This window comes from Hypanus sabinus, chromosome 17 (assembly GCF_030144855.1).
Source record: "Hypanus sabinus isolate sHypSab1 chromosome 17, sHypSab1.hap1, whole genome shotgun sequence".
Lineage (NCBI taxonomy): Eukaryota > Metazoa > Chordata > Chondrichthyes > Myliobatiformes > Dasyatidae > Hypanus > Hypanus sabinus.
Genome location: NC_082722.1, coordinates 7,290,598 through 7,314,249, shown reverse-complemented (window position 1 = coordinate 7,314,249; position 23,652 = coordinate 7,290,598). Strand labels below are relative to the sequence as shown.

The 23,652-nt window shown below is 46.4% G+C and overlaps 1 protein-coding gene across 8 annotated transcripts in view; it reads left to right on the top strand.

The window, feature by feature from the left end:
• mtss1lb (MTSS I-BAR domain containing 2b) overlaps positions 1-16,078 on the top strand; it is a 199,851-nt gene extending 183,773 nt beyond the window's left edge. For all 8 annotated transcript variants that reach the window (XM_059992513.1, XM_059992518.1, XM_059992516.1 and 5 more), the window contains 2 exons: positions 914-1,079; positions 6,366-16,078. In XM_059992513.1, coding sequence (XP_059848496.1) covers positions 914-1,079; positions 6,366-7,114 — 915 coding nt within the window. In that variant the 3' untranslated portion in view covers positions 7,115-16,078. The remainder of the gene's footprint in view (positions 1-913; positions 1,080-6,365) is intronic.
• Positions 16,079-23,652: the final 7,574 nt, after the last annotated feature.

The window sequence follows — 23,652 nt, the reverse complement described above, 5'->3', positions numbered from 1 at the left end:
ACCCTGAGACAGGCTGTATCTGGAGCAGCCTCACCAGATCTCAGAATCCATTACCGATTCCTACAGAAAGCCCAGTTCAAGTTGCTGTACATTCATGCTTCCTTTATAGGCTGCTCACCGGAGCCAGAGTGAAAATCTCTGGTGGAGCAGTCCCATGTGCACTCGTAACGTCTGATGATAAATTGTTTTATTCATGAGACTGATCTTTAATTAAGTTGGATTCTTGGTTGTCCCCCAAGTGTGTCTGAGGACAAGAAGAGCACTGCAGTCCAGATCCAATCCACCCTTGTCATTCTGATCCAGTTAAAAGAGACAGGATGGCCCTTTAAAGGTGCTGAGAAATGTAAAGGAGCATTCAGGAGTGAGTTATCAGCTAGTTGAGCGGTGTCGCAGCAACAACCTTACATTCACATCAGTAAGACCAATGAATGAATTGATTGTGGACTTCAGAAAGGGCAAGATGAGGAAACACACCAGTTCTCATGGAGGGATCAGAATCAGGTTTAATATGTTGTGAAATTTGTTAATTTTACAGTAGCAGTAGAGGAAAAAATCTGAATTACAGTAACTATATAGAGTCAATTAAATAGATTAAGATAAGTGGTGCAAAAAAGCAGAAATAAAGAGAGTAGTGAGGTGTGTTCATGGGTTGACTGTCCATTTAGGAATTGGATGGCAGTTTTTATTATTAAGTACTGCAATGTACCGCTGCCGCATCACATCAAGTTTCACTGTAAGTGCCAGTGATGCTAATCCTGATTCAGATTCTGATACTATGCTGGCATCTCAGAGCCGATGTTACAAGAGGGGAGGGATCCAGCAGGAACAATCCTTTCGAAGCTAGTTGCATAAATGGGCAGAGGGAATACGGTAGTCACTGCTAACTGTTTCTTGTGCCTCCTCCCTTGAGTAGCATGGGGAGGAGATCTCTACGGCAGCCAGTGACCTGGCCATGGTGCTGACTCGTGGCCTGAGCTTGGAGCACCAGAAGAGCAGCCGTGACTCTCTGCAGTACTCGAGCGGTTACAGCACCCAGACCACAACGCCTTCCTGCTCCGAAGACACCATCCCTTCTCAAGGTACTTCTGTCAGGAGATCTGTTTGTGCTCCCTTTCCTGGTGTTAGCTGTTCTGCGCAAATGTCACACTACATGTCCTGCTTGCTCACTCTCTGTGATGTAGCTCGGTGGTTACCGCTTTCTGCTTTTGGTTAAGGGATCAGCGTCTGAGCCGGTCATACATGAATTGGAGTCTCACTTCTGTTGACAACATTGAAGATATAATGATCTTGCCAACACTTCAACTTCAGTAACCACACTAGAGATATTGGAACTTTATCAGCCCCCTATATTCAGTGATTCACTATTGCTTACATAAATACACAAATGTACTGTTAAACCAGCAAACATAACTTTCAGTGACTACATTACTGCTTTTTTTTTCTAGAGTGTATTTTGTTGCATAAGTGAACAGAGTTACTGGCCACACAGAGCGAAGGGCAGCACAGTACAGGATGTGTCACAAATTAAACAAAATCTTTAAACTTTCCTCCTCTCACTTTAAATGCGTGTTCTCTAATGTTTGACATTTCTACCCTGGGGAAAAAGATTCTGTATACCTCTCAGAGTTTTATAAACTTCTGTCGCATTGCCCCTCAGCCTTTGAAAATCATGAGAAAACAGCCCAAGTCGTCCAATTTCTCCTTATACCTCACACTCCCTCATCCAAGCATCATTCTGTTAAACCACTGTGTACCCTTTCTAAACCCTCCACATCCTTCCTGTAACAAGGTGACCAGAATTGCACACAATGCACATATATCCTAAGCAAAACAGTCACACGCAGATACACACGGACACAGACACATGCACACGCAGATACACATGGACACAGACACATGCACACGCAGGTACACATGGACACAGACGCACACAGTCACACACAGATACACACGGACACAGACACATGCACACACAGATGCACATGGACACAGACGCACAGTCACACGCAGATACACACGGACACAGACACATGCACACACAGATGCACATGGACACAGACACACACAGTCACACGCAGATACACACGGACAGACACATGCACACACAGATGCACATGGACACAGACACATGCACACGCAGGTACACATGGACACAGACGCACACAGTCACACACAGATACACACGGACACAGACACATGCACACACAGATGCACATGGACACAGACACACACAGATACACACGGACACAGACACATGCACACGCAGATACACAGACTCAGACACATGCACACGCTTAGACACATGGACACAGACACATGCACACGCAGATACACGGACTCAGACACATGCACACGCTTAGAAACATGGACACAGACACATGCACACGCAGATACACACGGACACAGACACATGCACACGCAGATACACAGACTCAGACACATGCACACGCTTAGACACATGGACACAGACACATGCACACGCAGATACACGGACTCAGACACATGCACACGCTTAGACACATGGACACAGACACATGCACACGCAGATACACACGGACACAGACACATGCACACGCAGATACACGGACTCAGACACATGCACACGCTTAGACACATGGACACAGATGCACCCAGTCACACACAGATGCACATGGACACAGACACATGCACACGCAGATACACATAGACACAGACACATGCAGATACACATGGACACAGACACATGCACACGCAAATACAGATGGACACAGACACATGCACACACAGATGCACATGGACACAGACACATGCACACGCAGATACACATGGACACAGACGTACACAGTCACACGCAGATACACACGGACACAGACACATGCACACGCAGATACACATGGACACAGACACATGCACACGCAGGTACACATGGACACAGACGCACACAGTCACACACAGATACACACGGACACAGACACATGCACACACAGATGCACATGGACACAGACGCACAGTCACACGCAGATACACACGGACACAAACACACAGTCACACGCAGATACACACGGACAGACACATGCACACACAGATGCACATGGACACAGACACACACAGTCACACGCAGATACACACGGACAGACACATGCACACACAGATGCACATGGACACAGACACATGCACACGCAGATACACATGGACACAGACGCACAGTCACACGCAGATACACATGACACAGACACATGCACACGCAGATACACATGGACACAGACACAGTCACACACAGATACACACGGACACAGACACATGCACACACAGATGCACATGGACACAGACACACACAGTCACACGCAGATACACACGGACACAGACACATGCACACGCAGATACACGGACTCAGACACATGCACACGCTTAGACACATGGACACAGACACATGCACACGCAGATACACGGACTCAGACACATGCACACGCTTAGACACATGGACACAGATGCACCCAGTCACACACAGATACACACGGACACAGACACATGCACACACAGATGCACATAGACACAGACACATGCACACACAGATGCACATGGACACAGACACATGCACACGCAGATACACACAGACACATACGCATGCACACGCAGATACACGGACTCAGACACATGCACACGCTTAGACATATGGACACAGAAGCACACAGTCACACACAGGTACACATGGACACAGACACAGACATAACACTCTCTCACCAAAGTGCCACATCTCATGCAACGTTTGGAACATGGCGGGGGGAGGGGGGAGGGTGAAAGACCACACCCCATGGGAGTGGGGCAGGAGGGGCCACTCATCACCCCACCTCTGCTGTTGCTTAAGGTCCATGAGTGCCCTTAGCAGAGCCTCTAGTGAGGGATATAGGGAACCCTGAGTGGAATGTGAGGAATCCTGCATAGGAGAGAAGGAGCTCTTATCTGGGGAGGGCTTGGAGAATGAGCCTTTTCCTTTAGCAGCCTCCTTGCCTATCTCCCCTGACAGTCCTCCCAGCATCCTCCCCCCCCCCCCACACAGCATATAGGTGGGGGTGGGAACCCCGTGTGCTTGCTCCCTCAGGACCCCAGCTCTCAGCAACACAAAAACAGTTCCTTATGGGTCACGCAAGGCCCTCCATCCCCACATTGCTTGTCTAATTTGCCCCACCTGAATACGGGGACGTTTCCCTGCATACTCTAATCCCTCCAATAATCTGATGGCAGTGTATATGGGACTCCTATCGCTGGTTCCAATAAGGGCAACACCATTCCCTTTACATGGGGAGCTGCTGCCTTAACTAAATATCCCTCCATGGTTGAGGTTAACCTACGACCCTGTGGTGGGTTCTGCTGTCATGCTAGATTCCTGTGGCCATAGCTGTCTGATGGAGGGTTCTGCTACCTCCTTTAACTGTGCTGCACTCCTCCCGCGGCTGCAAGTCCCACTCAAAGTGTGAGGGATACCTCCTTCACCTTGACTATCACTCTGCCCCATAGCGATTCTCTGGGGACAGAATAACCTCACTACCAGTAAGCGGGTTAACTATTTACATGACACTATCCTTTCAGTAAACACTTCAAATACCAATCTAAACTGAGCGCTCAAAGTGGCGGGACAAAACAGACGCCAGACAGACAGTGGCAAATACTTATCCAAAGTGTGTGCCCAGGCCCCCCTTACTGCAGCACACCCCTACCGTTCACTGTTTCCACAGCACTCTCGACTATCTGATCTGCGGTGACCCAGAAACTGAAAAGAGATGGCATGGTTTCTGCACACTGGGTTTAAACTCTGCTAGTGCTGTGATGTCGTTAGCTAGTGGGAGGACTGCACCACTCCAATCCCCACCCCCACGAGGCTTTGACCTACAGACACTGAAACACCTCTTGTTTTTGATACCTGTCCCGGGGTGGAGGCCAGTATTCTAAATCTTTAGCTATCTGAGCCTCTCATAAACTGATATGCTTCTAATCAAGTCATCCTCCAGCACCGTTGCTATAGGGCAGACCAGCCCAGCCTGTCTATTGTCTCCCCATGACTGAGATCCACCCATCAAGGCAACATCCTCTCTACGCTCTCTCCAGTGCAACCACACCCTTTCTGTAGCTTGGAGAAAACAATACTTGATGTGCAGCCTACTCAGTGTTTTGTGAAATTGCAATCTAAGACCCAAGGAACAGAATTAGGCCATTTGGCCCATCGAATCTTCTCTACCATTCCACCCTGGCTAATTGATTTATTTTTATTTAGAGTTACAGTGTGATACAGGCCCTTCCATTCCAACGACCCCCAGCATCCAATCTATTTTACGTTAGCCCAATTACTGAACAGCTTATAATGACCAATTATGTTACTAACTGGTACATCTTTGCGCTGTGGGAGGAGTCCAAAGTACCCAGAGAAAACCCAGGTGGTTCACCAGGAGAACATTCAATTTCCTTACGAATGACACTGCAATTAAACTCTGAGTTCTGGAACACTCTCGGTGTGCTAACCACTACACTACCGTAATATCCCTCTCAACCTGTATTTCCTGTCTACTCCCTGTAACATCTGATGCCCTGACTAAGCAAGAACCTATCAACCTCTGCTTTAAGTATACCTAGTGCCTTGGCCTCCACAGCCGTCTATGGCAATGAATTTCACAGATTCACCACCTGGCTAAAGAAATCCCTCCTTGTCTTTTTACCAGAGGGATATTCTGAGACTGTGCTCTCTGTTGCTAGGAAATATCATCGCCACATAACAATACATCCCAACTCCAATATTCTGTGCCCCAGCGTATGAAGGCAAGCATGCCAGATGCCTCCTTTTGTACCCGATCTGCCTGTGATCCCACTTTCACTGCCTTTCTCAACAATTAGCTGGGCAAGTGTGTGTTAATTCACTCAGCTGTTCTGCCTCGATCAGTGCTCATGGTGCAGTGTTGTTGATTCAGCCCTTTAGGGAGCGACAGAGTGACATGGCTGGTAGAACTACTGCCTCGCAGCAGCGGTATGGATCCAGGCTCAGTCCTGACCTGGGGTTTCGTCTCTTTGCTAAGTCTGCACACTCCTCTTGCCCCCCCCCCCCCCCCCGTAGGTGCTCCTGATCCCTCCCACACTCCAAAGATGGAAGATTTAATTGACTGTAGTAGTGGTGTAAGTGAGTGATTGATGGTCAGTACGGACTTGGTGGGCTGAACAGCCTGTTTCTGTCCTGTATCTCCCATTTGCAGCAAAGAGTGGTGTGTCTCTTTGGTCCCTGTTCAATCCTTTACATTCCCACGAAAGCTGATGCCTGAAGTATTTTCTCCAACCCCGCTGACAGTGATGGAGCCACTGATCATGCCGTTTGCCTCTTCCCCCCCCCCCCCACCCCACTACAGTTTCAGATTACGACTGCTACTCCGTCAATGGCGACGTGGAGACAGATCACCAGAGTGAGTTCGACAGGTCATCGACCATCCCACGGAACAGTGATATCGCACAGAGCTACCGCAGGATGTTCCAGGCTAAACGGCCTGCCTCAACAGCCGGGCTGCCCTCAGGGATCGTGTCGGGGCCCTCAGGGGTCACCCCCGGGGTGGCCACGATCAGACGCACCCCCTCCACCAAGCCCTCTGTGCGGCGTGCCCTCTCCAGCGCTGGCCCGATTCCCATCCGTCCCCCGATTGTGCCGGTGAAGACGCCCACTGTGCCGGATGGCCAGCTCCCCGCCAGAGTGGGCAGTGACGAGAGTGTGTTTCTCATCGATGATGCCTCGCCCGGCACCCTCGAGCACGTCAAGGCCTCACCCAAGCGGCTGAGCCTACCCAATGCAGCCTGGAGTGGGGCTGCCGCGGAGATCTCCGTCTACCCGGGAGGCCACATGTCGAGCGAGGAGCAACAGCAGCTGGCTGCCAACCGCCACAGCCTGGTGGAGAAGATCGGCGAGCTGGTGGCCAGTGCCCAGGCTCTAGGTGAAGGACAGTTCCCCTTCCCCTCGGTGCCCCCCACCTCTGACGACAGCTTGGGCCTCCCGTTGCCCCCTGTCTCCCCCAGCGAGGCCCCTGAAGACATGCTGACTGCCATCCGCCGGGGCGTCAGGCTCAGGAGGACCGTCACCAACGACAGGTCCGCACCCAGGATTTTGTGACGGTGGAACCTGGGGCTCCAGGACTGGTTGGTACTGGCAGGCAAGGAGATCGAGCTGGGCCGCAACATCTCCTAAAATGAACCCTGTGTGATACGATGAGAAGATCGAACCAAAAGACCCTGAACTCTTACTTAACAAATCTGGTTTCCAATACAGTGCCATGAACTACCTTAAACCAAGCAAGAACAACCTTCTGGTGTGGCGGAACAGAATATTTTAAATTAAGATGTGGCAGGTTTTAAATGCGTGTATTATGTTCGTTAAAAGAGGAATTTAACATTTTGTTCTTTAAGATATTCTATCAGCCGTTTACTGACTCACTGTGTGACTCTTTTTTTAGCTTTTGCCGTATTTGACGCAATGCAGAAATGTTCTCTAATGTGCTCCGTGTAGCTTCAAACACTGTGGTGATTTGCAGTCATCCTCAATGTGCATCAGTCCTCAATGTGCAGCCCCAGAGTCGCGGAGGAATGAGAGAGGGCGGGGTGGGATTGGGCGGGGGAAGGATGTCCAATGGGAGAAATAGTCTGCTGGTTCAGAGGAAGAGGTGCAGGTTGCAAATTCCTTCGGTGCTTTGCGCTTCCCTTGCATTCGTTCATGTTGTTGGGGCTGCTTCAAGATCATTTTTGAATATTAGACTGCTCCCCATCTTAACCAACTTGAAGCTGGAAGTTCTCTGTCTTCTTGTGAGTCCCAGTATTCTTCACATTTGCAATTGGATTTTTCTGCGTCCGATTGTCCAAGCAGCTGATCTTAGCAATCAAAAATCAAACCTTTGCAGCCCTGCTGAATGGTGCAAATGGATTTTGGTCTCTTCTATGGTAGACTTATTTCGACACTTGTAGTACTAATATAGTGATTTTCAATTGAAAAGGCACCCCCGACCGGTAGACGGGTAAGTCTGAATTAGGAGGTGAACCTAACAGTTCAGTCACTCTCTGTTACCCTTTTAGCAGTCCTACCTGTTGGATATTTATTTGTAATAGACTCTCTTTTCACCTTTGGGGAAGCAAGTGGAGTGATATCTTGGGGGTTGCATCTACCATAGCCTTTCGTTGATGTAGAATTGGCCATTTCCCCGAGTGGATCTCCAGAGACGAGCTAGAGATTTGATACACAATTATCCTTACTGGGGAGTGTTGGTGGGGAACAGCATCCATTGAACATCTAATACAGCTTTATTTGCCAATGTAGTTACCCAGAAACCTGCCAAAATTTCTCAGAATGATTGCAGGCCTGTCTGAGGGTAACTTCCTTTTAGATTGTGCACTGTTTTTTTTTTGTCTTGAGGCAATGGGTGAAAAAGAAAATAACTCCTCATTAAAACCGGCCTTTCAGGTTGCTGTTGATGTGGAGAACAAAGCAGTCCAGCCAGTAAGGTTTATTATTGTGTGTGACTCACCTCCTGCATGAAAAGTGCAATTTCTCCCACAAAAGTGTACCCTCTGCTGCTTGTTCCAGAGCCAAAAGTGACTACTATTTATACAGCAAAAAACAAGTCATAGAGTTGTACAGAACCGGCCCGTCACAACCATTTCCCCCGTACTAGTGTACCAGTTTAAGGACTGTATCCTTTTACACTTTGCCTATTTAAGTGTCTGTCTAAGTACTTGATTGTATCTGATTCTATCACCTCCCCTGGTAGCACGTTCCAGATATCAACTCAGTGTATCAAATGATCCCTTGTAAAATTCCTACCTCCCACCTTAAATCTAGGCACTCTTGTTTTTGATACTCCTATCATGGGAAAAAAGACTTTGACTATCTCTGCCTCTCATAACCTTACATACATCAACCAGGTAATCCTTCCGCCTCCTTCACTTCAAGGAAAGCAAGCCTAGACTATTCAATCTCTCTCCCATGAGTGAACTCCTGCAATCCAAGCACCATCTTGGGGAATCTCCTCTCTACTTCTTTTTTTAGCGTTATCACAGCTTTTCTATGGTGTGGTAGCACAATATTCTGAATGCAGCATTACTAGTGTTTTGTGAAGGTGCTACATAACATGTCAACTCTTCTGTGTCCCAACCCAGGGAGGCAAGCATGTATTTGCCACCTTCACCACTGTATCCAGGGTGAATACACCTGATTTAGCAAGCAAAGCAGAAATACACTTGCCAAGTCACATTCAGAGCTTTTAAGGGGGAAGATGAAATCTTTAGCCAAAAAGGTAGGTTTTAAGGAGCATCTTAAAGTGCAAATAGTGGTTGAGTTGTTTAGAATAGGAATTCCAGAGTTTAAGTTCTTGACAAGCAGAGGTAGAACAATTAAATGTGGGCATGCTGGAAAGCAGAGCTGGTGATGTGTGGATACGGAGCATAAAGGGATCTTTATGGGAACAGGAATGTGAGAAATCAAGGCATTACTTAACCAAAGTCCAGAGAAGATCATCATCTAAGGGGTGAAAGAAACTTGGTGCAAGTTCAGTCACTAGGAGATTTAGATTGGTTCCTGTGTGTGGAACGGAGATCAGTTGGAATAGGGAGGGTCGCCTCCGAAGCGTATGGTGACATATCCAACTGAATCCTCCTGGAGGAGAAGGTTTTCGCTGTAGTTGGACTGAGGTATGGTTGAAACAGATAATGTCAAGGATTTGGAAATGTTTGTTCATGGTGATGGTGTACTCTCACTCTCCCTCTCCTTCAGAAGGGCAAAATCCTCAATCCCTTTCCATGGATCCGAAGTCCACATTCCCACTGCTATTGGAATCCTGTAACTGTCCCGTGACTCAATTCCAGTACCCAGATCACCGAATGCAAGAGAGGAGAGTGGGTTAAAATATTACTGGGGTTAGGAGAAGGAAAGTGACCAGCTGCAGCTGACATTCCAAGGCAGTAACCAGCATGTACTGTGTTAGGTGTTATTGAAGTAAAGCTGGGAGTACACAGTATGTCAAAGACTTGAAAGGTTAACTCTTTCTTTCTCTGCAGGTGCTGGCTGACCTGTGAAGTGTTTCCAGTACGTTTGTTTTCAGTTTAATTTTTACTTGCTGACTATTGAGAAACCTCTAGTTTCTCTTTGAGCAGTACAGTCTGGAGAGGTTATCCTGTGAGGGCATATGTTGCATTTCTTTCCTCTTGTTTGTGTGGTCAAGAATTTCCTGGATGTGCCCAGGAACTGCTGAAATTCCCTACTTAATACTACAGAGGTGACTGGTGTATGGCACAGGGTCTGTCAAAGGGCCCTCCACTCCTGCTGTTTTATTGGGAGGCTTGAAATAGGACCAGCATTTATTCCATTTCCTCCAGTGTTTTGTGTGTGTTGCTTTGGATTTCTAGCATCTGCGGACTTTCTTGTGGTCAGTAACTCAAGGGTACGGGATGGTGATTTTGGTGTGGTTGCCGTGAGTAGCAGGAGCAAGTCTTTTTGTGAGGAAGGTCGCCTGGAAATTTGTTTCAGTGATACTAACTGAAGCATAGTGGCCGGTATACGTCATGAGATTGTCAGTGCTGTCTTGAATGATGGACTAAGGATCGGATTGGTGCATTGGCCTATTTTTTGTCATGTAGTGATTTATATTTCCGAAGAGCACTAGTCTGGATTATGTCCTCAGATATCTGGGAAGGAATTGGACTAACATCTTGACTCAAAAGCTAGGGAGCAACCTTTAAAGCTAAGGTTCACCTCAGTACTGGAACCCAAGAGCTGAAGAATGTTCTGCTTAATGCTGTTGTTGAACGGTGGGCAAACATCATTGTGATGTGCAGCACAGTTTTAGAGCAAGGCTTATACTCTAGATCACACTTAAATGATTGCTTAATTGCAATTTTAGTATTTATTAGCTAGATATTTGTGAAATAATGTGTGAGAAGTTGTATGATTCATTAGACATTATATAATCCTTTTATCGCTTGCAGGGAAAAGAGGTTTTTAACATTATATAGAAGTTTCCAGAAAATGAAAATTGTGATTTTTTTCTCATATTAGCTTTTTAGATTTTTTTTCTGGAAGTCTCCAAATGAACATTTTGACACCTGCCTGAAAGGTGCTTGTCAGTATATTTGTGCTAAATGCCAAGTTTGATTCACCCCGGCCAAGGCTGAAGCAACACAGAGGAGGGGTGAGTGTACACCAGCAAGATACCAGCTCCTGTCCTCGTGCTCACAGTCTAAAGGACACGCAACGCGTTGCGCATGCTGCAAACTGCTGCTGGGATTCAGCGGAAAAGCAACATCTGTGGAGTCTCGACCCAAGACCGCCTGATCCAGCGAATTCCTTCAGTAGTTTGGGCTTTGCTGGTGTTGGCAGTGTTGTGCCACGAGTTGGACACTTACAGCTGTTTCTGTGCCTGGGAGCATCTCATCCGGACAAGCACCCGGGGACCATTACGTGGGCAGGGATGAACTTGGACGAACATGTTGATCTCTGGCTGACATTATTGCTAGCATATACCCTCTCCTTAGCCTTCTGCCCCATGCTCACGATGGGATGAGCTGTAATGGCCCATTGCTTCACTGTGAACCACCCCAAGAAGAGTTTATTAATGTTTAGATGCAAGTACGTAAACTTACATTACTGTCCATTGTAAGTGACCAGTTCAGTCTTCAGCAACGATTGTTTAATTTTAATTCAGCAGGGTGAGAAAGTAATTAAATGGAATAGAAATGAACCTACCTGGAGGAAATGTTGATGCTGTGACTTTGGGTGACCTTTGTAACAAGGGTCATTGTGATGGTTCAGAGTCATGTGATGCTGGGCTCTGTATTAAACCTTGTCTCATGGCTTTCAATCTAATAAGCTCACTTTAAGCAATGTTTTATATTGTTACATTTGTGCAATAATTTAATAAATACATCAGGATGCAAATTCCTCATGACTTCTAGTATGAAGGATGTGCTGGAGTCAAAGTAGTTGTCCAGTTATTAAGGTTACTTCACCAATGGAATTTTATTTCATTTAGGTACATTTAGGTTTTCTGACATTTGAGCTCCCAAAGGTGGGCTGTGGAATTTGGATGGGCCACCTCACTGGAGAGGGCAAAGACTGGGAGGTAGGACTGTAGGGATGGGATGAGGCACGGTGGGGGGGAATGCTGGAATACAGGGAGAGGGCAGGGTTTGATATGCTGGGGTACAGAGAAGCCAGTGCTTGAGGGGAGGGATACAGGGAGAGGACAGTTTAGAATGGAGGCAGTACAGGGAGAGGACAGGTTTTGGATGGAGGGGGTACAGGGAGAGGACAGGTTTGGAATGGAGGGGGTACAGGGAAAGGACAGGGTTTGGAATGGAGGGGGTACAGGGGGAGGACAGTTTGGAATGGAGGGGGTCCAGGGAAGGGACAGGTTTGGAATGGAGGGAGTACAGGGAAAGGACAGGTTTGGAATGGAGGGGGTACAGGGAAAGGACAGGGTTTGGAATGGAGGGGGTACAGGGAAAGGACAGGGTTTGGAATGGAAGGGTTACAGGGAAAGGACAGGTTTTGGATGAAGGGGGTACAGGGGGAGGACAGTTTGGAATGGAGGGGGTCCAGGGAAAGGACAGGTTTTGGATGAAGGGGGTACAGGGGGAGGACAGTTTGGAATGGAGGGGGTCCAGGGAAAGGACAGGGTTTGGAATGGAAGGGTTACAGGGAAAGGACAGGTTTGGAATGGAGGGAGTACAGGGAAAGGACAGGGTTTGGAATGGAGGGGGTACAGGGAAAGGACAGGGTTTGTAGGAAGGGGATAGGGTTTGGAATCAATGGGATACAGGGAGAGGACAGGGTTTGGAATGGAGGGGGATAGAGTTTGGAATCAATGGGATACAGGGAGAGGACAGGGTTTGGAATGGAGGGGGATAGGGTTTGGAATCAATGAGATACAGGGAGAGGACAGGGTTTGTAGGAAGGGGATAGGGTTTGGAATCAATGGGATACAGGGAGAGGACAGGGTTTGGATGGAGGGGGTACAGGGAGAGGACAGGTTTGGAATGTTGGGGAATGGAGAGGACAGATTTTGGATGGAGGGGTACAGGGAGAGGACAGGGTTGGGATGGAGGGGTAAGGATGAAGTCTGGTTAATGTAAGGGGAGAGAGCAGAGTTTGGAATCAATGCAAGGGAACTACCTCAGTTTGAATCTGCACAAAGTTTGTTATGCAGGTGATAATTGCTTTTCGGGAGAGTCAGGAAATGGTCCTTTGGAGAAGGTGCCAAAGGCAATAATACTCACCCCCCATCACCGAGGCAGAGCGGACACATGATGTTTTACACAGTGGTTCCTGTATAATTGTGTTCACCTGTAAAGCCCTTCTTTTAGCTATTTCCTTTTTCCTTCACATGAGGATCTGACTGTGAGTGAATTGAGGTGAGAGTGGGAGGGGTCAGGGTTGGAGATCAAGTTGGCAGTGTGGATGAGGCTGGAGTGTTGTGTGATGTATCGGTTGAATGGAAAGAGCAGGCCTGGCAGGGAAAAGGAAAACAGCTGGTTATTGGAGATGGGGAAAGCCCGGAGGAATTTCGTCATTAAATATGAAGTGTTTATGACCGTTAAACCAAGTGACTGTGTTGAGCTAAGCACTACAATTTGCAATGAAAGGAGCCTCAGAAAGGCAAGCATTGCTGTGTGTTGCTGAGAGAGCCAACTTATGTGTTGTGAGATTTTGAGACTGTTGGCTGCACTGCAAATTGACTATTATCTTTTGGTCCATACTTTAAGTGACCAAGTAAGCCAGCAGTTTTTTTTTGTGTTGGATCGTGTTCTGTGTTTGCAAAGTAGCAGGCCTAGGCCAGGAGCTGTTGCTTGGGCAGTTTCACTCCCTCCCAGCAGTTGGCAACATGGATCAGCTCTCTTTTGAGAGAGATTTCTTCAGTGAGGATGCAAAAACAAAGACAACCGTGGCACGGTGGAATCAGCCAGGTTAGAATCAGGGCTAGGAGTCGGGCTATCTGTTCACAACCAGCAGGGTGATTGCCGCTCCTGTGTTTGTCTTTCTCCTCACCTTGGGTTGCCTCACGGCCATGTCCACGTCTCCATTCCCTTCCTCCAATCCCTCTCACCTTGATATCCCAATACTGTTCTACACTGGAGAGCTCAGGCTGGGCAGTTGCATAGATTAGAAGGATGTGGGCAGAACTCAGGCCCGAATGGGACTAGCTGAGGTAGCCGTGTTTGAGAGGGGCCATAGGTTCTGCTTTTCCAAGCTCTAAATATCATCATTGCCGTGTTGTACAACACAGGTGATCATAGTCTATGAACATGATGTTCTTGGCAAGTTCTACAGAAGTGGTTTGCCATTGTCTTCTCTGGGCGGTATTCTTACAAGATAGATGACCCCAGCCATTATCAATACTCTTCAGATCCTGTCTGCCTGGCATCTGTGGTCGTGTAACCAGGATTTGTGAAATGCACCCACTGCTCCCATGGTTTCGCATGACCCTATCGGGGTGGGGTGTGCTAAGCAGGTGCTACACTTTGCCCAGGGGTGACCTGCAGGCTAGCAGAGGGAAGGAACGCTTTGGACCTCATTTGGTAGAGACCCACCATCCCTATTTGAATATCAGTTTGTTTAAAAGATGCTTCTGGATGAGTTCAATGGGCGCCGGCCGGGGTCGGGGATGTTCAGTGTTGTGCTCTGTTTTAACTGGCTGTTACTAGTTATCTGAATTACATCCAACTTTCAGGATTTGGGGGAGACAGGCTGAGGAGTTTGGAAGTGGGCAGTGGTTGGAGTTGGCCAACAAGGCAAGAGGAAAGAAATGTCAAATTGTCAAATGTGTCTGTTTATTTAGTAAGTACATTTCAAGTAGACAGGGCAGGTGGTGGGAGCGTGGTGTAGTACAAAATTCTGGTCTGTGGGGATACTTCTGCTCAGGTACAAGTGGCCGAGCTTTGTTCTCTGACAGTGCCATAAACTTAGATGTGTCTGCTGTCACACAGAACGACCGCCAGCCAGGGAAAGCTAGTCTAAGGATTGGGAGCTTGTAAGAGCAGAGAGACACAGACACTGGCCAGTGCCTTAATGCGAAGGGGAGATCATTTAACAGTAAACTCCAGGTGGGTGGTGGGTGAGGCATGATCGGAGAACTGGCAGGTACCTTAGTGCTTCTGAATGAGTAAGTGGAAGATCAGTTAACATCCTGGAGAAGAACAAAGGGTAAAATCAAACAACTGCCTGAAAATCCGACCACGAAAGCTCCCTCCCACTTTATGATGCTCCTTCAATTCGCTTCTCTGACATCTCCCGTGTGTGGCTTGGCCTCAGTGTTTGTCTTTGGTGCTAAAGGCATGCAAAATACCGTCAAGAAATCATGGGTTGCTGGGGTGACTGATCTAACTGACTGAGAATGGCAGACCATGGAGAGAAACTATTTTAAAATCCACAGGGGCCAGAGGTTTTGTGCACTGCCTCTTTCAGTTTCAGATTGCCACTTGCCAGAAGTATTTCTGGAGTCTAGAGGGTAGTGTTGTGGTCTGAAGATGTGTTGGAAAGGAATCACTCCGGCGATGGCAAAGGACTGAGAAAGCTTGCTGTGTAAACACAGGGCTCAGTTTGTCCGGCCAGCCAGCCGCTTCCGGCAGGGACACAGCACGGAATTCGGCAGCCTCCACCCACACTGCACATTCCCAATTCCGCTACCATGTACCCACCTCGCAGCACCAGTGCGAGGAGCGGGGCGGCAATTCTCCCGGCTGTTCACCTCCACCGTCACTGAAACCATTTCAAAGAGCTTACAATCTCTATCATGACAACGGCAGCTTACTTAAATGTTCTTCCATTTCTACTCTCACAACCCCGCACTCACACACACGTACGCGTGCATGCACGCACACACACACAACCTTTTGTACAGACAAGATAAAACAAACAAATAAACTGAAATTATGTTACTGGTGCTGTTGGTAACCGTCATTTAATTTATTTCAGTACCCATCCTTTCCACCCCGTTTTGTGATGTTATAACATGTAAATTTGTTTACTCTCACCGCCTGAAGCCTCAGCCGCACTGTGATGTTTCCAGTATTAATAAAGCTGTGCTGTACAAACCTGCCTGCCGGCCGGCCTACATTCCTTCTCCCATCTGTTATGCCTGCACTGTACTGCTGCCACAGAATCACGTTACAATACACCTGATTGTGATTCTCACACAGCCTCTGTCGCCTGTCCAGTTTTCCCTATACCCATCCTTTCTCTTCGGAAGGGGAACAATGGAGCAGTTTTCCTATGGTATGTAATGATCCAGAGTGTAAGCTCTCAATAAGCGTATGAACTCCTGAGCACATCGATCGAGAGGATCAATCAACCTAAGTTCCAGTCTGGGACAGGTCCATCATCACCGTGGCCTGGTATTTCCTTCTGCACCGACCACACAGGCTCCAGTGGTTCAAAGGAAACTAGAACCATCACTGGCACTGGCTCTTGGACACCAATACAGTGAGTTACATGGGAAACCCACTCACAAAAGGGTGGCACAGCTGGGATGGCTTGTTAGAACCGGAGATCAAGGTTCAATCCTGACCTCCAGTGGAGTTCACATGATCCCTGTGACTTACAGGAGCTTCCGCCAGGTGCTCTGGTCTCCTTCCCATGTCCCAAAGACGTGGCCACTCTATAATACCTTTAGTGTGCAGGAGAGGGGTGGAATCTAAATAGATAATTTATTGATCCCAAAGGAAATTACGGTGTCACGGTGACATTACAAGTCCACAGATATACAAGTATTAGAAGAGAAGCAAAAAAGAATAACAAACTAAGTTACCTCAAACAATCTTAACTGGAGGGGGTCATCACTTCCCTTTATAGAGCCTAATGGCCAAGGGTAAGAATAAGCTCATTTTACGCTCTGTGGAGACACTCAATTGCCCTGGTCTATGACTAAAAGTGTTCTTCTGTTCAGGTAAGGTGGTATGCAGAGGGTGAGAAACATTGTCCAGAATTGCCAGGATTTTCCGTCGGGTCCTTTGTTCGACTACAGCCCCCAGTGTGTCCAGTTTGACCCCTATAACAGAGCCAGCCTTTCTAATCAGTTTATTGAGCCTGTTGGCATCACCTATGTTGATGCCATTTCTCCAGTACACCACCACATAGAAGATTGTACTGACGACACCAGATTGGCAGAACATGTGAAGGAGAGGCCTACATATTCCAAAGGACCTCAGTCTCCTCAGGAAATAGAGGCAACTCTGGCCCTTTTTGTACACAGCTTCTGTGTTGGGGTCCACTAAAGTCTGTCATCTAGGGTCACCCCCCAGGTACTTGTAAGTCCTCACCACATCCTCATCAGGGGGTGATGCAGGCTTAGTCTTCCTAAAGTCCATCACCATCTCCTTTTTCTTACTGATGTTGAGCTGTGAGTGATTCAGTTTGCACCATTTGACAAAGTTCTCCACCTGGCCCTGTATTCATCCTTCCATCCATCCTTTATATACCCAACTGCTGCTGAGTCATCAGATGACATGACTCAGTGTTGTGTCTAAAGTCCGAGGTATACAAGGTAAACGGGAAGGGAGCCAATACAGTCCCCTGTGAGGCCCCAGTGCTGCTTATAGCCATGTCTGACACACAGCTCTGAAGCCGCACATACTGTGGTCTGCCAGTCAGGAAGTTCATTATCCAGGAGACAATGGAAGTGCCAACCTGCACTGAACGAAGCTTTTCCCTCAGCAGTGAGGTCTGTATGGTTTTGAAAGCACTTGAGAAATCAGAAAACATGATCCTCACAGTGCTGCCCTGCTTATCCCAGTGGGAGTGGGCTCTGTTCGGCATCATCGACTCCAGAGTGCTCCTGGTAGGCAAACTGCAGGGGATCAAGGGCAGAACTGACCAGGGGTTGGAGATGAGCCAGGACCAGCCTTTCTAGAGTTTTCATGGTGTGTGAGGTTAAGACCACCAGACAGTAGTATTTTAAGACTTTTGGTTAGCCCTTCTTGGGTACTGGGACCACATTCTATGTTTTCCACACAGTCAAGTCCCTTCCAGGTTGAGGCTCAGATCTAGGTGTTGTTGAAAAAATGCGGAGGGAATAAAATGTAGATTTAGAGTGAATGGCTAATACCAGAGAGATGAAGGCTCTTGGTCCAAAACATTGACTGTTTACTCTTTTTTGTAGATGCTGCCTGGCCTGCTGAGTTCCTCCAGCGTTGTGTGTGTGTTGCTTGGGGGGTGGTGTCAGAGATAGGTTTTTTTTATGGAGAATGGTGGCTGTGTGGACAGGAGTGGTGATGGAGACAGATGCACAAGGGCATTTTTAGAATTCATTGGCTCATGAATGATAGAAAAAATGGAGGGTTATGTAGGAGTGAAGGGTTAGATGGATCTTAGAGTAGGTTAATAAGTCAGTGTAACATTGTGAGCTGAAAGGCTGTGCTGTAAGTGCTCTGTGTTTACAGCATCTCAGTGAGGTTTTTTTTAATTTGGTGTGACTAATATCTGTGGATAGAGGCTTTTCCCCAGGGTTGAAATGGCTAGGACAAGAGGGCAGAATTCTAAGGTGCTTGGAAGTAGGTACAGAAGAGATGTCAGGGATAAGATTTTTACGCAGAGAGTGGTGAGTGTGTGGAATGGGCTGCTGGTGGCAGAAACGATACGGTCTTTTAAGAGACTCCTGGATTTCTACATAGAAAAATACAGGGCTATGGGTAAAGCTTAAGTAGTTCTAAGGTAGGGACATGTTCGGCACAACTTTGTGGGCCGAAGGGTCTGTATTGTGCCGTATGTTTTCTATGATGGAGCTGATCCACTGACAATGACCGAGAGTTACTGACAGATCACTTGTATGGGCAACGGAACTGTTTGACTGGATGTGATACAGTTGCCTGTAATAGGGTAAATGCATGGACATCAGCACTAATTGTTCCTGAGAGAAAGCTGTGCACAGTGCTACTGTAAAAGATTTTAAATTGTAGTTAAAGACTCTCATGCACTTTGGTAAGAAAAGGAGTTGGAACTGAAATTGGTTTATAATTGTCACATGTACTGAGGTACACTGAAAAGCTTGTCCTGCATACTATTGATACAGATCAGACCATTACACAGTGCATTGTGCTAGAATAAGGTAAAACAGTAACAATGCAGAATAAAGTGTAAATGCTGAAAAGGCGCCGTGCAGGTAAACAATAAAGTGCAAGATCATAATGAGGTAGATTGTGAGACCAAGAAATGCAGCAAAAGCTGGTGGTTTTAAACACTAATAGAACACTGCACCAAACACAATGCCAAATTAAAACACATGGCCCACTGCCCTCCACTCTCTGCACACTCATCTGCCTATCTAATAGTCTCTTAAACACCTCTATCACCTCTGCTTCCACCACATCCCTGGCGGTATATTTCAGGTGCCTACAACTCTCTGCATTAGAAAACTTGCTCCCACACATAATCTTTGAAATTTTGCCCTCTCATTTTAAATGCATGTTCCCATTTAACCCCAAGATAAAGATACTATCTGTCTCAGTCTCTCATTCCATGCCTCTGGACCTTGACTTCCGATCTGAGTCAGTGGACTGGGTTGTGTTCAAGGACTCATAAGAAGAACTGAATGTATTTGTTGTCATAGACTTTATAAAATGAGACATGGATGAATGTGTCTCCCAAAAGTCATGTACAGTTTTCCCTGTACAAAAACCCTAGATGAACCAACAGATCTGCAATCCGCTGAGGGCCAGATCAGTGGTGTTCAAATCTGGTACAAGAGATCCAGGTAAAACCTCAGGGAAAATATCTCACATGCAAAGTGGCAATTCCAGACCAAACTAGAATCACAGAAGGTATGCTCGAGAGCTGTGACAGCACTTGAATACTGTCATCTACAAAGTAAAATCAAGCAACAATTGTGACAACGAGGCTTCACTCCCAAATGTGCTCAATGCCTTCTATGCCTGTTTTGACTGCCAAAATATGGAGGCACTTCCATGAACTCCTACAACCCCTGGCAACCCTGTGATTTCAGTCTCTGAGGCCAACATAAGAGTATTCCTCAGGAGAGAGAACCCATGGAAAGTTAGCCCAGACAGGGTGCCTGGCAAAAGATTGTGCTAGTCAACTAGCTGGAGAGTTCACTGGAGTCTCACTTTGGCACTGAGATAACCACCTATTTCAAGCAAACTTCAATTCTTCTGGTGCCCATGAGGACACCAGTATAACTGGTAATCTGCCTCAATGACTATCATCCGGTAGCACTTACACCTAATGTGATGAAGTGTTTTGAGAGGTTGATGGTAACCTGCCTGAGAAGAGACCCAAATCTGCTCCAATTTGCCTACCAATGCAACAGTTCCATAGCAGATATCATCTCATTGGTTCTTCACTCAACACTGGAACGTCTGGTCCGCAAAATGAATACATCAGAATGCCCTCTATCAATTCCAGCTCGGCATTTAATGCCATCATCCCCTCAAAACTGACCAATAAGCTCCTAGGCCTAGGCCTCAAATCCTCCTTGTGCAACTGGTTCCTGGATTCCTCACTGCAGACCCCAGTCAGTTTGAATTGGCAACATCACTGCCACAATCACAATTAGCACAGGTGAACCACAAGTCTTTGTGCTTAGCCCTCTGCTCTACTTGCTTTACGCTTCTGACTGTGTAGCTAAGCACAGCTCCAATGCCATATTTACGTTTGCTGACGGCACCACTGTCATTGGCAGAGTCAAAGCTGCTGCTGATTCGGTATATAGGACAGTGGTAGAAAATCTGCCACAATAACAATCTCTCACTCAGAGTCAGCAAGACCAAAGAGCTGATTATCGATTTCAGGAAGAGGAAACTGGAGGTCCATGATCCAGTCCTCATTGAGGAATCAGAGATAGAGGGAGTCAAGAGCTTTAAATTCCTTGGTGTCATCATTATTGAGGATTTGTCCTGGGACCAGCACATAGCTGCCATAATAAAGAAAGCCTCTACTTTCTTAGAAGTTTGCGAAGATTCGTTATGTCATCTAGAACTTTAACAATCTTCTATAGATGTGTGGTGGAGACTATATTGACTGGCTACATCACAGCCTGGTATGGAAACACCAATGCCCTTGAGTGAAAAATGCTACAAAAAGTAGTGGATGTAGCCCTATCCATCCCCACCGTTAACATATCTACACAAAGTGTTGTCGCAGGAAAGCAGAACCATTACCAGGTATCTCCACCACCTAGGTTGTGCTTTCTTCCTGTTGCTGCCATCAGGAAGATGGTATGGGAGCCTCAGGACTCACCACTAGATTCAAAAAGTCATTACTCCTCAACCATCAGGCTCTTGAACCAAACGGGATAACTTCACTTGCCCCATCACTGAAATTTTCCACAAACTATGGGCTCACTTTCAAGGACTCTTCATCTCATGTTATTGATATTTATTGCTTATATATTTATTATGATCATTATTATTTTTCTTTTTACATTAGCTTATTGGTTGATTGTCCTGTGGTTTTTCATTAATCCTATGATGTTTCTTTGTATCTACTATGAATGCCTGCAAGAAAGTAGATAGCAAGGTTGTATATGGCGATATATATGTATTTTGATAATAAATTTACTTTGAACTGTGAAATGTGTGCCCTCGACACCCCTCTACATCCTATAGCAGGGTGACTAGAACTGGATGCTATACTCCAGAGGCAACCTAACCACAGTTTTATAAAGCTGCAGCATAATGTCCCTCCTCTTGAACCCAGTGCCTTGACTCATAAAAGCAATTATATCATACACCACCTTTTCAATGTGCAGCCACTTTCAGGGAGCTGTGGACCCCAAGTTCATCCACACTACCAAGTGTCCTGAATTAACTGTGTTCTGCCCCTCTCCTGAACTGCACCACCTCATGCAGGTAATGTCTGAAAACAGCAAAGCGAGAGAGGAGTTACGGAAATGGCAGGATGCTGCTCGCAACGGGTGAGCAGATGGTAATACAGAATATGTTTCTCTGGGAAATATAACTAAACCTCCTCTGCTTGCAGATGATCTATATCCCTCCACTCCCTGCTATTCATGTGCCTACTACCTATCAGCTTCTGAAAACACAACTAACATGTCTGATTTCCAAAAAAATACTCAGTCCAGGCAAATGCCATTCACTCTGTAAAAAATAATATTACCCTCCATATCCCCCTTAAACTTTCCTACTCTCACCTTAAATACATGTCCCCACCACCCAGGACATACCCTCTTCTCATTACCACTATCAAGGAGGAGGTTCAGGAGCCTGAAGACACATACATTCAGTGTTTTAGGAACAGCTTCCTCCTCTCCACCAACAGATTTCTGAAAGCACTATGAACTCATTGCATCATATTAGATTGATAGTGAGAATTGTGCATGCAGTCGAGTGATCGCGTGGTGAATCAATCGAATCTCCTGCCCTCTCTGGCATTGCACAGGCTTTCGAATGTGCAGGTTTTTGTCTTGGTGAGTCTGTGGAATTCATTGCCATGGGAGGCTGTGCGGGCCAAGTCGTTGGGTATATTTGAAGTGGAGGTCAGTAAGTTCTCCATTACTCAGGGAATCAAAGGTTATGGGGAGAAGGCAAGAGAATGGGCTTGTGAGGGATAATACATCAGCCATGCTGGAATGGCAGAGCAGACTCGATGGGCCAAATTGACCCTTAACCCTTGATTTTACCTACGCTGTTCATCTAAAGCCATCTAAAGTATTGCTTCCTCTCCGGTTCCATGTGTTGGGAGGTGGTTGATGTGACTCATTTGATAGAGTCATTGATAACTATTTCCGACTTAATATTCCATAACACATAGAATTAGTCCACAATGAAATTCAATCCATTGAGCCTGCACCACCGTTCCCACTCAACCCTGTTCTCTTGCCTTCTACCTGTAACTTTTGACGCCTGTCCTCATCAAGAACTTTTCAACCTCTACTTTAAAGAGTCTATTTCATGACATTGGTGAGCTTCAGTTCTGAATATTATTTGCTTACTTTTATTATTTGCTCAATTTATTTTTTTCTGCACACTGGGTGCTTGACAGTCCTCTTTTAACAGGTTCTGTTGGCTTTCTTTGTTTCGTGGCTGCCTGTATATTTTGAATTTTGAAGATTCCAGACTACCTTCCCTGCTGTAACATGAGTTTCCATGTCAGTGGCAACTCCTAAAGTCAATAACAAATCTGATGTGTAGATACCATGGTTTCAGTTTCAGTACTCACCCATGTTCTATTCTTTAATCCATTTTAATCAGTTACCATCATTCCCTTGAAGGTTACTTAAAAACATCATTAAAACATTGTTAAAAACATCTCCTGTGAAATAGAAGTGAAAACTGAAATACACACATAGCCCTTGCCTGCAACAAATCCATAGATATTTTGAGCTTAGGTCTATCCTTCGCAAATGCACCTTAGTTCTCACAAATAAATGGGAATTTCTCAAAGCAAAGTCAGATGCCAAAAATTCCCTCAGGTGTTGGAACAACAGTTCCAAGAACCTTTGCTTTTTCCCTTTCATCCTTCATGAATAATGAAAACACATGTTTAGTTGCAGATTTAGTTCCAATTCCATAGAACTGCAATACTGTTGTAGATATCTCTGTAATCTCACCACCCACATTAATTTGCAGAAGTTTTAGTTGGAGAATCCCAGCTTACCACAACTTTTGTGTGGAAAACTTATTCTTACCAGAACACAGTAC